The sequence below is a fragment of the Mobula hypostoma genome, chromosome 8 (genome assembly GCF_963921235.1).
Source record: "Mobula hypostoma chromosome 8, sMobHyp1.1, whole genome shotgun sequence".
Taxonomy (NCBI): Eukaryota; Metazoa; Chordata; class Chondrichthyes; order Myliobatiformes; family Myliobatidae; genus Mobula; species Mobula hypostoma.
Window position 1 is genome coordinate 88,860,419 of NC_086104.1, and position 16,297 is coordinate 88,876,715.

At 45.1% G+C, this 16,297-nt stretch overlaps 1 protein-coding gene across 17 annotated transcripts in view; it reads left to right on the forward strand.

Moving 5' to 3' along the window:
- Window positions 1-16,297, forward strand: part of syne1b (spectrin repeat containing, nuclear envelope 1b) — a 504,374-nt gene that overhangs the window by 468,955 nt on the left and 19,122 nt on the right. For 13 of the 17 annotated variants that reach the window (XM_063056272.1, XM_063056279.1, XM_063056269.1 and 10 more), the window contains 5 exons: window positions 110-443; window positions 5,011-5,076; window positions 5,526-5,671; window positions 9,011-9,137; window positions 14,626-14,837. In XM_063056272.1, coding sequence (XP_062912342.1) covers window positions 110-443; window positions 5,011-5,076; window positions 5,526-5,671; window positions 9,011-9,137; window positions 14,626-14,837 — 885 coding nt within the window. The remainder of the gene's footprint in view (window positions 1-109; window positions 444-5,010; window positions 5,077-5,525; window positions 5,672-9,010; window positions 9,138-14,625; window positions 14,838-16,297) is intronic. The other 4 variants (XM_063056275.1, XM_063056284.1, XM_063056271.1 and 1 more) reach the window with 3 other exon arrangements.

Here is a 16,297-nt window from a genome sequence, read left to right on the forward strand (position 1 = left end):
TGCTTGCAGCTAGACGGGGTCTTTTATTTCTCCTTGCGCGGGGCAGTTTGAGCAACGAAAATGGTAACCATCCCCCTTCCCTCTCTCTCCTTGCCCTCTTTGCGCGCAGCTGACAGATGACGAGCACGACGTGTCCGACCGAGAGGTGGAGTTGGACCACGCCGGCGAGTACAGCAGCCCGCATTGGTTTGACAGAAGTACAGACGACACCGTACCCACTCCACTTTCTCTGAGCCAGGGTATGACTGCACAGCAGCCCAAGGACACACGGTCAGGCTGCGACACCCCAGCCAGCGTGGACTCCATTCCCTTGGAGTGGGACCATGATTATGACCTGAGTCGGAACCTGGAGAGCGCTGTGTCGCAAGCATTGGAGGGTAGGGAGGAGGATGTGGAAGACCAGGATAGTGACTTCTACCTCAAAGGGGCAGCTGAACTCGCAGGTGAGTGAAAATGAGAGAGGTGAGGGGGTCTCTGCGTTAAAGGGATAGGGGTGAGGGGTCTTGGGGCAGATGGGTGGGGGCGAGGGGTTCTGTGGGGTGGAGAGGTGGGGACAAGGGAGTCATGGGCTGGAAGGGGGAAGCGGAGGCTGAGTTAGTTATCAAGAGCTTTATTGTCATTGCTAAGGACAACAAAATTACAGTGCTGCTCTGTTCAATTCTGGACTGGCAATTCCATGACTAAAAACACAGCGGCTATATTTGTTTTACTTATACTAAACAGAGCTTGGGCTGTGAGATGGTCTGGCAACAGGATTGGGGAGCCCTTGAGCTAGCTCATTGAGGGTTGTGGTAGGGCAAGGCTTATCTTCATGGGCCAGCGTGGGTACACTGGTGTCAGGAGGAGTCGGTTGATTCAGCATTGGAGAAAATCTTATCTCCCCTGTGGGGTGGGGCGGGGGAGAATTCCATCCAAATATTTTTCTAATTCAAATTTCAAATGATAACCGTTCTTTTCACCGATTCCCTCCAGTTGTTTTTTTTTTAACTTGTCCCTCCACAGCCACCCTTGTGATCGAGAGGGTCAGAAGCTTGTCTGAACTTACTTGTGCTGTCTTTTTGTCTTTTCTGAAATGGCAGCAATGGAAAAATAAAAGAGATTTTACTTTATTGGCGCATCCCAAATCACTTCAAAGTGAACAGATTCTTCGCTGCAGTTTGGTCATTTTATACCTCTGCCAGAGTTCCCCTCTGGAATTGAGCAAATTTACAATTAGTACCATCCTTAATGAGAGTGAGGTGGCTTCAGAGAGGTTGGATCAATGACAGTGCTGAGGGGTGGGAATAGTTTGTGTGTCGGTGAAGGCAGGTTTCTTTTCTCAAAGGGCATCTGTCACCCAGCTTTAATTATTATAGTCTACAAAAAGATTTGTCACCTTCCTCTTTGAATAGCTCTCCAGGTCACCAAAATGCCTACACAGAATTGCAGAAAGACTAGTAAAGGAGTTGGAGGCCATGGCAGCTCTCAGCAAGAGCAATCCAGTTTTTCAGTGTGTCCAGCTCCCTTCTGAAAAGCACAATGGAATCCTTCCCCACTGCTCTTTCTGGTGGTGTATTCTATATCCTAGCCTGGGCTTTCATTCTCACAGATGTCATAGCCATACTTTTATTGATCCCCGGGGAAATTGGTTTTCGTTACAGTTGCACCATAAACAATAGATAGTAATAAAACTATAAATAGTTAAATAGTAATATGTAAATTACGCCAGGAAATAAGTCCAGGACCAGCCTATTGGCTCAGGGTGTTCAACCCTCCAGGGGAGGAGTTGTAAAGTTTGATGGCCACAGGCAGGAATGACTTCCTATGACGCTCTGTGCTGCATCTCGGTGGAATGAGTCTCTGGCTGAATGTACTCCTGTGCCCACCCAGTACATTATGTAGTGGATGGGAGACATTGTCCAAGATGGCATGCAACTTGGACAGCATCCTCTTTTCAGACACCACCGTCAGAGAGTCCAGTTCCATCCCCACAACATTACTGTATCCTGTACCCGATGTTAAAATAGAGCTATAAGATAAATGGTTTTTCAATGCTACTCTTATGTAATAGAGACCTGGAGCACTACAGCACAGAAACAGGCCCTTCAGCCCATCAGATCAATTATTCTGCCTATAGTCCCACTGACCTACACCTAGACCACAGCCCTCCACACCTGTCCCATCCATGTCCTTATCCAAGCTTCTCTTGTGTTGAAATTGGACCTGCATCCACCACTTCTGCTGGTAGCTCATTCCACACTCACGCCACGCCCTGATTGAGGAAAGCCCCCCTCATGTTCCCCTTAAATATTTCACCTTTCACCCTTAACTTATGACCACTAGTTCAGGTCTCATGCAACCTCAGTGAGAAAAGCCTGCTTGCAGTTATCCTAGTTATACTCATAATTTTGCATACCTCTATCAAATTTCCCCTCATTCTCCTACGAATAAAATCCTAACCTATTCAACCTTTCCCTTTAAGTCAGATCCTCAAGTCTTACCAACATCCTTCAGCAAGTTCTCCTAATAACTTTTAATGGCTGGTTAATTGTTGCTGACTTGCAGTACGTGAAACATGGTGGCCAATTTGTATTCAGCAGTTGAATGGTCCTGTTGTGATTGGGTTGAAGTGATTTTCTTAGAGAGGTAAAATTTGATTGGGTCATCAGGGCGATCTCCCTGGTTCTTTTTCAAGTTGCGTCTTTGGATTATTTTTATTTTGACACAGACTGTTGATCTTGTCTTCTTTGCAAAAGGGGGCCATTCTAGCAGTGCTGCCCCCTGTAGGTAGAGCATTCTCACTACTGGTGCTCTGTGAACACTGGGCACTGATTGTAATTAAGTTTGTAAAATACAGTAATCAATAGGCTGATGGCTTTATGGAATTCAGAAAACAGGAGCCTTGGGTTTATTATTTGTGAAATATTCACCAAGGCAAGAAGAGTGATGGTTGACAACTGTGGTTAAAGTAGTTTCTGTCAACCCCTCTTTCCCAGAGCTAAATGGGTAGTTTTATTACTTATACTCCCCATTTAACTTTCTCTTCCTTATAAATCCAGGGAGGGTGGCGTCTTGAGATGTGGAAAGAAGCCCGTACACAGGAAGGAAATAAAACTGAAGAGGCTAATTGAAAATTTTAAGTGTTTGGGAACACAAATGGGTGGAAGTTGTGAGACACTTCAATGAATTATGTCTATATGACTATGTAGATCAGTGGTCTCTCAGCCTTTTTAAATGGAAGCCCCCCCCATGTCCATACTCTGTTAAACATCAAGTTATTCCTTTAACGGAGTTGTGGCTTTCTTGGGAGTTCCCAGAAATGATGAGCGGCCCCACAGCTGGCTGCTGAGTATACTTTCATTTTTTTTTTATTCTTCTAACATATAAACCTCAAATATTAAAGTCTCTCAAATGTAATCTTTGGTGTCCCCACCTTCACTTCCTCTGAGGGGGCTGGGATTCTCTACCCCAGGTTATAGAGTTCGAGCACTGTAACTGGGAAATGGGAGTGAGCCATGGGCAGATTGTAAAACTTGGATTCTCAAGAAGAGATGATACAGGATGTCTGCAAGGAGAACAGAAAATGCTGAAAGCACTCGGCATATTGTGGAAAGAGAAACAGAATTAATATTTCAGTTTGAAGATCCTTTTTTAGAGATTGCCCTGAGGTTCCGCTGACCGAGCTTGTGTTCTGTTGACTATAAAAGATTTATGAAGGTTATTTAAGAAGATTAAAAAGACTCGATGGGGTAGATAGAGAAAAGGTTGAGGTGGCCAGGTAGTGCAGCAGATGGCACAATACCTTACAGCACCAGCTATATGATTAGAGTTCGATTTCTGCCACTGTCTGTAAGGAGTTTCAGACCGTGTGGGTCCCTCCCACTTTCCAAGGACACTACAGGTTAGGGGTCGTGAGCTGAGAGCACCAGACACGTGGTGACACTCGCAGGCTACCAGCATGATCCTTGAAGATTTGACTTGACATAAACCACTATGTTTTGACGCACTGTACATGTGGCAAGTAAAGGTAATCTTTTCTTTAATCTGTTAATATCAGAGCCAAATCAGCAATGGTGATGTGCAGGAGCACTGGTTCACCGAATAGGCTTTGGAAACTAGTACAGTATTACATGCTGCTACAAAAATTGCTATGACTGGAGCCAGTTCAGGATTTCAAACTTGAAACTGATTGTTCTCTGTTGGTCAAGGTGTGAAGGTGAGAAGTTAGAGTTATGAGACAGATCAACCATTGGATAATTGGAGAACCTATTCCTGAACGAAGGGTCAGTGTCAGTGAAGTATTATAGCACTCTAAACAGGACCCTTAATTGTAAAATTGCAACCAGCACCATTGGTTGCACTCCCACATTGGCCTGGCTCAGGATGAGGTAGGGTCCCCAACTTCGTGTATTCCAGGAGGTTCGATCACATGACCACAGTCTACACACTTCGGCCTGGTAAACACGGCCTTCTGTATTTCTCAGAAGGGTATTCTGGGGTGTATTATTCTGCTTTCTCTGCCCTACCCCTCTTCCCATCCCATCTTCCATGGTAAATGAAACTGATTAAAAAAATTTAAGAGAAATGGGGGGGGAAATATCAGAGAGGTTTTCCTTGCAAATTGTTTACAGTGCTATTAGTGGGGAAGACCAATCTTAGGAGAAAATCTTGAGAAACGCAGAGTTTCCAATTCTTGCTGGGCAATTCTTTGATTCAGATTCCAAGCACGAGCACTAGATTGTTTTAGTATTGGATTTCAGGAACCCACCCCAGGTGTTGGACTTCTATGAATCCGAATTAAAAGTGGTCTTTAGATAATCAGCATCACTGTGCCTTGATTGGTTAAATGCCCTGCACTGAGACCTTTACCGTGATTAGTGTTTTATTTTTAGAGGAGTGAAGGTTAGATCTTATTTTGTTTGTCCTCTAGCAGAAGTTTGTTTGGTGTTGGATCCTTCTGACAACAGTAGAAGATGGTACAGAGAGAAGAAGGGCCATTGCCTGATATCAACTGTGTTCTTATTTTCACAGATGTAGTGATTCCTGAAAGCCCAGAAGCCTATCTAAAACTGACTGAAAATACTTTGAGATCCACTGGTAGGCATTCAACGATCCAAGCATGTTCTGGCTCTCCCACATCAAACTCTACCAAACCCAACCCACGTCATCCATTTTTAATACTGACCTTGCATCGTTCCTACCTGACCTCCAATTTGTATGCCTCACTTGTTTTGTGGAATGCAAATCCAACCGTAAACTCATTAACTTGCAGCTAATATTTGTGAACCGCCTTGGTCTAGTCTAGTGGCCAGTGCATGCTTGCCCTTCTGGGGTTCGCGGTCTGCCTTGTCCAGGTAGGTTTTGGATGGTGAAGGTCTACAATAGGTACCTCATCATCTGGTTCTGCACTAGATGGATGCTTAGGTAGTGTACTAAGTGTAATTACCCTGAGCCTTGATTGGATTTGCATGTGTTGTGCTTAGTTAGCAGCCACTGATTAACGTAGGTCCATCCTTCCTGCTCTCTTGATGTTCTTTTGTCTCCAGCAGGGGAGCATGGACACTTGGAAACACAGATCCGCCAGCTGGACAAAGCCCTGGACAAGAGTCGATACCACCTGCAGCAGACAGAGAATGTCATCCGCAGCAAAACGCCCACGGGTCCCGAGCTGGACTCCAGCTACTGGGGCTACGTGAGTCTGGGGTGCAACTTCTTGGGTCATTGGGAGCTCAGATGTTATGAACCTAGGTCCAACCCAGGTGCATAGAATGGCCAAGCGAGCCCTCTGTATGTCTAATTCATTCACAAACGTTGTTCGGTGAGGATTTGAAACTGGGCTACATGTTCCTCTGCTGCACTGGAAAGGGAATACACCATTCCGCCCCTTGACCTTGTTCTACCCTTTAATCAGATCTTGCCTGATCTGTACATTGCTTCAAACAGTTGATGTTGTAATGTTTAAAACTCCTTGTATTGAATGTTCCTGATGCAGCTGCTTTTAGGCCAGTGTGACTTGGATAGGGATCTGGTGGAAATTTGGTCTTGTTGCATTGGAGATTCCATTGGGCTATTGACAGTGGAGATCTTGCCCGCCTTGCTGGGTACCACCAGAGGGACCTAAATCTCAGTGAGATAACAGAGCACGAGGCATCATGGCGATGTTGGGAAGTGATTCTCTGAGTTATTTAAATATCTCTCGTGGTGTGGACATCTGCCTTTAATTTATTGATAGTGGGAAACTTTGCTCTCTCTACCTACTGTACAAATTCCTCTGGTGTTGCCCGAGTATCCGAACTAGATCTGCATTTCACCAGAACCCGGGACATTGAGAAATGAGTCCCATCCATTTCTCCTAGTATTTTTGGACTGTTCCTGTTCTTTCTGATGGCTCTGAATGCTGAAACAGGCCGCGGGTTTGACCGGTTTCCTCCTGTTCCATTCGTAATCCAAAGGTGCTAGGGGAATTCACACTTTGAACGTATCTCTCCATTGTGTCCATGCCCACCACTGGGTACTCATCCATGCTTGTCCGTTTTCCCACACTCAGCCAGCAGCTTTCTCTACCCCTGTGATTCAAGCATTTGACTAGATGTGCAAATGTTGTTGGAGTCTGTGCCTTCAGCTCTCTCTTGAGCACTGATTTACAGATACCCACCATCCTCGGGGTGAAGCAAATTCTTCCTCAGATCTCCACTCGATCTCCCCACTCCTTACCTTCAATCCATACCCTCTGGTTTGATACATTCTGCTCGAAGGAAATGATTCTTATTCACACTCTGTCATGCCCCTCAATCATGTTCCCAGGCAGCATCTTGATGAGATCACTCTTTAGTCTCTCCAGTGCAATCGTCTCGTGACACTCCTACAGTGCTCTGTCATTCAGTAAGATTGTGCCCGATCCCTGAGTCAACTTCATGTCTCCATATAGTCCATGTCATTTAATCGACTGCCAGTGGTGAAAAATCCACCAAACAACTCAGCATTCACAGCAGACTGGGTTAGAGAATTTTGAAGGCCCTCAGTGGAAGATTAAATCCTCATCTCACTCCCTTGTGACTATGCTGTCCCACTTTGCCACTCTCCTACCTCTCTACTCGCCAGTCAACCAATCAGCTGTCTTTTTCAGATTCCTCTATGCTTCACTCAATGCTTACAGTCTTTTAAACTACGGAGACTATATACTTAATCTTCTTGGATATCCTTTATTTCAGAATCCAAAAACTGTAGCATTGGGTTTGATCTGCACCCTACAAAATTTTGCACCTTTGTTTTGCTTGCCACATTCACTAATTCCCCATACCAGTGGGTTCCTCAGCATCTGCAGCAGAGGAGGTTGCTGTGTTGTTTCAAGCTGAGCAATAGGTCTATGAGGGTTCTCGGTCATCAACACATGTATCAAGCTGTAGTAAATTAAGGCACCTGGACTTGCTGTGTTGTCTAGAAGACATTTCGCTACTCACCTGAGAGGCTTTTTCGGTTCTGATCCATGGTGGGTAGTTTTCCGGCTTATAAACTCTGTGAGGTGTTTAAAGGTATTGCAATCACATGAGGGTTGTTAAGAGTCGTAGAGGTCATTAGTCTTTGCATGAATGGGACACTCCTTTGATGATAACAATGTATATTTTGGACAGGGAGGACAGGTGGTTTGAAAGAGGAGTTAAAGAAGGCATCTTTGTCAAACTGGAAAACCCATCCTCGAACAGAGGGGGTGGGTAGGACGCCACCTATCAGCTATTTACAATGCAGTCCTAACATCCCTACCCCAGCATCTCCACAACAGTTCACACCTCCATTCATTCAAAGATAAGACTAGTGACCCTCTGCTTACCTCTACAACTCCTAATGACCCTCAACACACATAACTGTTGCTGGTGAACGCAGCAGGCCAGGCAGCATCTCTAGGAAGAGGTACAGTCGACGCTTCGGGCCGAGACCCTTCGTCAGGACTAACTGAAAGAAGAGATAGTAAGAGATTTGAAAGTGGGAGGGGGAGATCTGAAATGATAGGAGAAGACAGGAGGGGGAGGGATGGAGCTAAGAGCTGGACAGTTGATTGGCAAAAGGGATATGAGAGGATCATGGGACAGGAGGCCTAGGGAGAAAAAAAAAGGGGAGGGGGGGAAAGCCCAGAGGATGGGCAAGGGGTATAGTCAGAGGGACAGAGGGAGAAAAAGGAGAGGAGAGAAAAAGAAAGTGTGTATATAAATAAATAACAGATGGGGTGCAAGGGGGAGGTGGGGCTTTAGCAGAAGTTAGAGAAGTCAATGTTCATGCCATCGGGTTGGAGGCTACCCAGACGGAATATAAGGTGTTGTTCCTCCAACGTGAGTGTGGCTTCATCCTTACAGTAGAGGAGGCCGTGGACAGACATGTCAGAATGGGAATGGGACGTGGAATTAAAATGTGTGGCCACTGGGAGATCCTGCTTCTCTGGTGGACAGAGCGTAGGTGTTCAGTGAAACAATCTCCCAGTCTGCGTTGGGTCTCGCCAATATATAGAAGGGCACATCAGGAGCACCGGACGCAGTATATCACCCCAGTCGACTCACAGGTGAAGTGTCGCCTCACCTGGAAGGACTGTCTGGGGCCCTGAATGGTGGTAAGGGAGGAAGTGTAAGGGCATGTGTAGCACTTGTTCTGCTTACAAGGATAAGTGCCAGGAGGGAGATCAGTGGGGAGGGATGGGGAGGGACGAATGGACCGACTGTCCTAGAGATGCTGTCTGGCCAACTTTTATGTGTGTTGCTTGAAATTCCAGCATCTGCAAATTTCCTTGTGTTTGCGTTCTTAATGACCCTCATGTGATTGCTATGCTCTTAAACAACTCTGAGTTTATAAGCCGGGAAACTACCCACCATGGATCAGAACTGAAGAAGCCTCTCGGGTGAGTGGCCAAACATCTTCTAGACGACACAGCAAGTCCAGTTGCCTTGATTTACCACTGTTGTGTTGAATACAGCTTTTTGCCCCTCGCTGCCCTGCCCATGCACGTCCCACACGTGCTCAGCTTTCCTATTCCTCTGTTCTGCAGATGAAACTCTTGTCGGAATGCCGTGGTAGTATTGAGACGGTGAAAAGGGTAGGAAACAAACTCAAGGAGGAGGAAGACAAGCTGTCTGGCTTCATTAACCTAACGAGTACAGAGACACAGACTTCTGGTGAGTTGTCAAATCAATGCCCATGCAACAACGCTGTAGAGATGTAATTTAAAATACAGCATTTATTCAGTTTAATATATTTGACAAGAACAGATGAATTTACAGCTTGGCTTCTGGGGATTTTCCTCATCTTGGGTAGACAACCAGGATTAACTGATTAGTCAACAGGGATAATGGATAAGACAACAAATACATTATCTTTGTATCACAGGACAGCAGAAAGCAAGCTGGGCTGTGGTCTTTCATTGCCTTGCAGTTTCTAAACCAGTGCCCTGTTGTGATGAGATGGACATTAGAGGGGCTGAAGAAGGACAGAAGGTGGGGGACAGGTGGTCCTAGACACTGCTGCTGTATCATGGCTACAGCTGGGAGTGCCCGATTGCTGCTGCACAACTTGACTGATGGAGAGGGATTGGTGTGAATAATCAGCAGTGCCATTATAATTGCATTGAGGGACCAGGATGTTTAGCCTCCACATTCCTCCAGAGTTGAGAATACCATAGCTTCACCTCCCTCTTCAAGAATCAATGCCTGTACACCTCGGTTTTAAATGTCTGTCTTTAGACCTGTAGTTATGTCCCTTTGTTCAAGGTTCTTTCATGTGTGGGGAGATATTGACATCTTGATCCCTCTGAATCTTCTGTTTCTTTTAAACGAGACTATTTTGTGTCCTCTTTGGAAAGCCAGTAAATACTTGCCAGTTGTTTGTGATGGGAATTAGCCTGGTGAATTTCTTTTGGACAATCTCCAAAGCCAGAATATCCCCCCTTAAATAATGGGAACACATCTGTGCTCTGTACTTCAGGTGGCCTCGCCACTATCTGTGTAATTGTAACAATACTTTCCTGTTTCTAAACTCCAGTCCTCTTGCAATGAAGGCCAATAAAGCATTAATCTTCCCAGCTACTAGCCTCACTTGCCTGCTAAACTTTTTGTGATCCATGCAGATGAACACCTAGATCCTCCTGTACTTCACTCATCTGAAATCTGGATGACAGGCAAGATCCATCATCCTGATGAAGGTTCTATGCCCGAAACGTTGACTGTTTATTCCCCTCCATAGATGCTGCCTGACCTGCTGAGTTCCTCCAGCACTTTGTGCGTGTTGTACTGCCAGGTTAGATGCCCTTTATTCGCGGTTGTGTGGCAGAGCCGTTTGTGAATTGGGTAGTGACATTTTTCTCACTTAGAATGAAAAGAGTCATTAAATAGATTCCCCCAACTGTGGTCTCATTCCTGCGAGGATTGCTGGAGAGTTCACCTCGGAATCGTGGAGGTTAATGAGCTTATCTCTGGCTCATTTGGATATCATATATGGAGACACAAGAAACTGCAATTGCTGGAATCTGCAGCGACAAACAAGAAGCTGAAGAACTCAGTGAGTCAGGAGGTATCTTTGGAGGGAAATGGGAAAAGAAACTTTCAGCTTTTGAGCTTCGTCTTGAGGTAGTCCGGAAGGGTGAGCCCACAGAGAGCATCCAGTCCAAGTGAAGCACCTGGCCAAGTACTAACGACCTGTGCTGATCAACTGGCTGGAGTGTTCGCAATATCTATAACCTCTCACTTCAACAGTCTGAGGCATCCCCTTGCTTCAAGCAGGCTTCAGTTATTCTGGTGCCTAAGAAGAACGTGGTAACCTGCCTTAATGACTATTGACCAGTAGCTTTTATGTCCACTGTGATGAGAGATCTTCGATGAAACATATCAGCTCTTGCCTGAGAGCGACTTGGATCTGCTCCATTTTGCCTACCATCACAACAAGTCAACAGCAGATACCGTTTCAATGGCTCTTCAGTCAAATCCTGGAACATCTGGACAGCGAAGATGCACACATCAGGATGCTCTTTATTGACCACAGCTCAGCATTCTATTCTACCTTTTCCTCAAAACTAACCAATAAACTTGGCCTCAACATCTCCTTTTGCAACTGGATCCTCGATTTCTCAGTCACTTTGGATTGGCAGCAACATCCCCTCCACAATCTCCCTCAGCACAGGTGCACCACAAGGCTGTGTGCTTAGTCCTTGCTTTACTTTATATTTATGACTGAGGCTGAACTCAGCTCCAGTAACATTTATAAGTTTGCTGTCGATACCACTGTCGTTGGCCGAATCAAAGATGGTAATGAATCAGCATATAGGAGGGAGATTGAAAATCTGGCTGAGTGGTGCCATAACAATCTCTCACTCAATGTCAGCAAGACCAAGGAGCTGATTATTGACTTCAGGAGGAGGAAACCAGAGGTCCATGAGCCAGTCCTCATCAGGGGGTCAGAGGTGGAGAGGGTCAGCAACTTTAAATTGCTCTGTTTTATCATTTCAGAGGATCTGTTCTGGATCCAGCATGTAAGTGCCACTACGAAGAAAGTATTTTCTCTACTTTCTTAGAAGATTCGGCATGACAGCTGAAACTTTGACAAACTTCTATAGCTGTGTGATGGAGAGTACAGTATATGGACTGGTTGCATCATGGCCTGGTACGGAAAAAACACTGCCCTTGTGCAGAAAAGCCAACAAAAAGTAGGGGATATGGCCTAGTCCATCACTGGTAAAGCCCTCCCCACTACTGAGTATATCTATACGGACTGAAACATAGAAAATAGGTGCAGGAGTAGGCCATTCGGCCCTTCGAGCCTGCACCGCCATTCAGTATGATCATGGCTGATCATCCAACTCAGAATCCTGCACCAGCCTTCCCTCCATACCCCCTGACCCCCGTAGCCACAAGGGCCATATCTAACTCCCTCTTAAATATAGCCAATGAACTGGCCTCAACAGTTTCCTGTGGCAGAGAATTCCACAGATTCACCACTCTCTGTGTGAAGAAGTTTTTCCTAATCTCAGTCCTAAAAGGCTTCCCCTTTATCCTCAAACTGTGACCCCTCGTTCTGGACTTCCCCAACATCGGGAACAATCTTCCTGCATCTAGCCTGTCCAATCCCTTTAGGATTTTATACGTTTCAATCAGATCCCCCCCTCAATCTTCTAAATTCCAACGAGTATAAGCCTAGTTCATCCAGTCTTTCATCATATGAAAGTCCTACCATCCCAGGAATCAATCCGGTGAACCTTCTTTGTACTCCCTCTATGGCAAGGATGTCTTTCCTCAGATTAGGGGACCAAAACTGCACACAATACTCCAGGTGTGGTCTCACCAAGGCCTTGTACAACTGCAGTAGTACCTCCCTGCTCCTGTACTCGAATCCTCTCGCTATAAATGCCAGCATACCATTCGCCTTTTTCACTGCCTGCTGTACCTGCATGCCCACTTTCAATGACTGGTATATAACGACACCCAGGTCTCGTTGCACCTCCCCTTTTCCTAATCGGCCACCATTCAGATAATAATCTGTTTTCCTGTTTTTGCCACCAAAGTGGATAACTTCACATTTATCCACATTAAATTGCATCTGCCATGAATTTGCCCACTCACCTAACCTATCCAAGTCACCTTGCATTCTCTTAGCATCCTCCTCACAGCTAACACTGCCGCCCAGCTTCGTGTCATCCGCAAACTTGGAGATGCTGCATTTAATTCCCTCATCCAAGTCATTAATATATATTGTAAACAACTGGGGTCCCAGCACTGAGCCTTGTGGTACCCCACTAGTCACTGCCTGCCATTCTGAAAAGGTCCTGTTTATTCCCCTCTTTGCTTCCTGTCTGCTAACCAATTCTCCATCCACATCAATACCTTACCCCCAATACCGTGTGCTTTAAGTTTGCACACTAATCTCCTGTGTGGGACCTTGTCAAAAGCCTTTTGAAAATCCAAATATACCACATCCACTGGTTCTCCCCTATCCACTCTACTAGTTACATCCTCAAAAAATTCTATGAGGTTCGTCAGACATGATTTTCCTTTCACAAATCCATGCTGACTTTGTCTGATGATTTCACTGCTTTTCAAATGTGCTGTTATCACATCTTTGATAACTGACTCTCGCAGTTTCCCCACCACCGATGTTAGGCTAACCGGTCTATAATTCCCTGGTTTCCCTCTCCCTCCTTTTTTAAAAAGTGGGGTTACATTGTCGGAGGAAAGCAGCATCCGTCATCGTGGACTCCCACTATCCAGCCATGCTCTCCTCTCTCTGCTGCCATCAAGGAGGTGGTACAGGAACCTCAGGACCTGCACCACCAGGTTCAGGAACAGATATCACCCCTTAACTATCAGGCTCTTGAACCAGTGAGGATAACTTCACTCGCCCCATCACTGAAATGTTTCCGCAATCTATGGACTCACTTCCAAGGACTTCTCATCTCATATTCTCGTTACTCATTGCTTTTTTATTTATTCACTCATTCATTCTTTCTTTTTGTATTTGCACAGTTTGTTTCTTTCATACTGGTTGTTTGTCTGTCCTGTTGGGTGTGGTCTTTGAATGTATTGTGTTTCTTGTATTTACTGTGATTGCCCACTAGAAGTTAATCTCTGTGTTGCATATGGTGACATATATGACTTTGATTTTAAAAAAATTACTTTTGAGGTTCTCCAGGCTAATTCCTGGGATGAGAGGCTTGCCTATTGCAAGTAGATAAAAAAATTTAAATTCTGTGAGGGCTGTCGTGTGTGGTTGTCATAACAACCAAGGCACCATCCATTTCATCACATGCCCAGTTGTAGCAACAGTTTGCTGGAGGAACTTAGCAGATCAAGCAGCGTCTGTGAGGGGATAACTCTTGGCAACTTTTTTGGGTCGAAACCCTGCATAAGGACTCATTTGCCTGGTTTTTAAATCCTTTTGTATTCAGTTTAATTGGATTTTTCTTTTGGACGAAGGCCCAGGCAAGTCCTAGACCAACTGGGTTGCTCCATTCCGTGTCAGTGAGCCCCAGGTACCCCATTCCTGAGCTACTTGCCCCGGCTGGGCAAATAATCAGCAGGATGTAGACAAGTCCCAGGCATGAAATCTGGGACGGAAAGCAAGCTTCAATCCTGCACGCAAAGCTCCTAAAGAGAACGTATTCCATTTGATGTGTCACATTGCTCCATCCTGTGGTGTTACTTTGTGTATATTGGCTGATGGGAAGAAACTGTAGCAGGTTACTGTAAAATCTCCTTTGTCAGTCTTCAAATCTCTTGAGTGTAAATAAAATCCGCTGGGAATCTGTTTTTCTTAAATGAGGCGATGTCTGTCTGGATTTGCTAATATTCTGATGAAACCCCTAGGTTCAGAACTCAGCCCTAGAATGAATTTTTCATGCAGAAGTTAAAGTCAAGTCTATTGTCACATGCCCAAGTACATGTATGCACAGGTACAATGATGAATGTAATTGCAAGAGCATCACAGGCAAGTAGCAGCATTCACAAGAGCAACAAACATCAGTCCCATAAACTGTACCGGTGATGATTGTGCTGGTTGGTTCAAGAACTGAATAACTGAAAGGAAGTACAATTTAGTCTGTTTCTACAGGCGACTGTGTAACCAATCAGAACCGGGCAGCAGTGAGCTAACTCATTAAGGTCTGCCTTGTTTCCTGTGCAGGGGTGATTGAGCGCTGGGAGCTGATCCAAGCCCAGGCTCTTAACAAGGAGCTGAGAATGAAGCAGAACCTCCAGCAGTGGCAGCAGTTCAATTCTGACCTCGTCAGCATCTGGGAATGGCTGGCAGAGACCGAGGAAGAGCTCGAGCACCTCAGCAGGCTGGACAACAGCACAGACATTCAGACCATCGAGCTGAGGATCAAGAAGCTCAAAGTATGGCTCAGCTTTATTTTCTGAGCAGTAAACAGATGGCTACACTTCAGTTTGAAACTAAATAACGCTTACTTTCTCTCCGATGCCAACACTACTATGTGTCCAACATTGCACAGACTCAGCAGGTCTGTAGCTGAAACCCTGCTCTATGCCTTTCTCAACACCAGACTCCGCTATGCTCATGATCTTCTGACTCTCCTCTCACTCTCTGCAAACTTGTGCAGCCTGTGTCCTGTCCTGGAGTTTATCCCATTTAGGTTTTACATCTCAGCCAGTTGATTAATGATGGCTTCTAGTCCAACTATACTTTGATTTTTAGTTTCCTCTCTCTGACCCTGCCTTTGACCTTCCCCACCTTAGTGCATTCCTGATTACCTTCCTCCTGCCCATTATGTTCAACATGCATTCATCTGCCGTGGGCTCAACTCTGAAACTTCATGCCCTCAACCTCATAGCTTTCTTCCTTCAGATATCAAAGTTCAAAGTAACTTTATCAAACTACATACATGTCACCATATTCAACCTTTGAGATTCATTTCCTTGTTCATACCTGTCAAAACCAATCTCCTGCATCAAGCTTTTTCCTCTCCCCATCAGAGTTGATACCAATTTTTGTCCAATCACGTTTCAGTAACTTTATATTGAATTTAACAGTGCGGAAAATGGCGCAATCACCATCTACTGGGATTATCGGTGTGGAAATAAGCATTGGGATTGGGAATATGGAAGTGGTTCACTTCCCCTGTATTGGGATTGTATTGTCTAGATTTAAAGAAAGAAAAAACAAGATTGTCCACATTTGGTACAATCTTCCTCAAGTGCTCCTCTCACCACTCTTGTGCCTTTACCTTGGTAGTTTGCTAGGTTTGATTTGTAGATGGCTGAGTATCCAAGTGACATCCAGGTAATAAGTTATGTTTTGTTTAAAATAAAGTTTTTTTTGCAGTTGGGGGAACCATTGACATTATTGTTTGATAATCTAGAATGCCCTGTTGAATGTCGAGATCCGAGTTAATGGGTAGATACTGGTGTGATCAATCCACAACGAATCTTTTTAATGCCAATGTCAAATCATTATATGTAATGTTTATGAAGTAGGTTCGGGGTGGGCATGGTATTACATAGAAGTCTTCTCTCATAGGTCCTTTATGTGGCGCGGATCTTTCCTGAGTGCATCCCTAGTACGTACTATTTGGCAATACTTGATTGTTGCTGAAAGCCTCTTCCCCACTTCCTCCAGCAATTTGATGTCTATTCCAGATGAATCCCGAGGAATAGCTCATTGAGCACAGAATTCTGTGCAAGCAAGCTGTTGGGGATGAAGTGAAAAAGATGTGGATGTTTCTGTCCCCATGGAACCTTCCAGAGAGGAGTAGCTGATGGGCTTGGTTTCTACTACTGTCTCAGCAGGAGCTCAGTGTGGCTGACTTAGTTTCTGTGTGTAGAGCTCGAAACTTCAG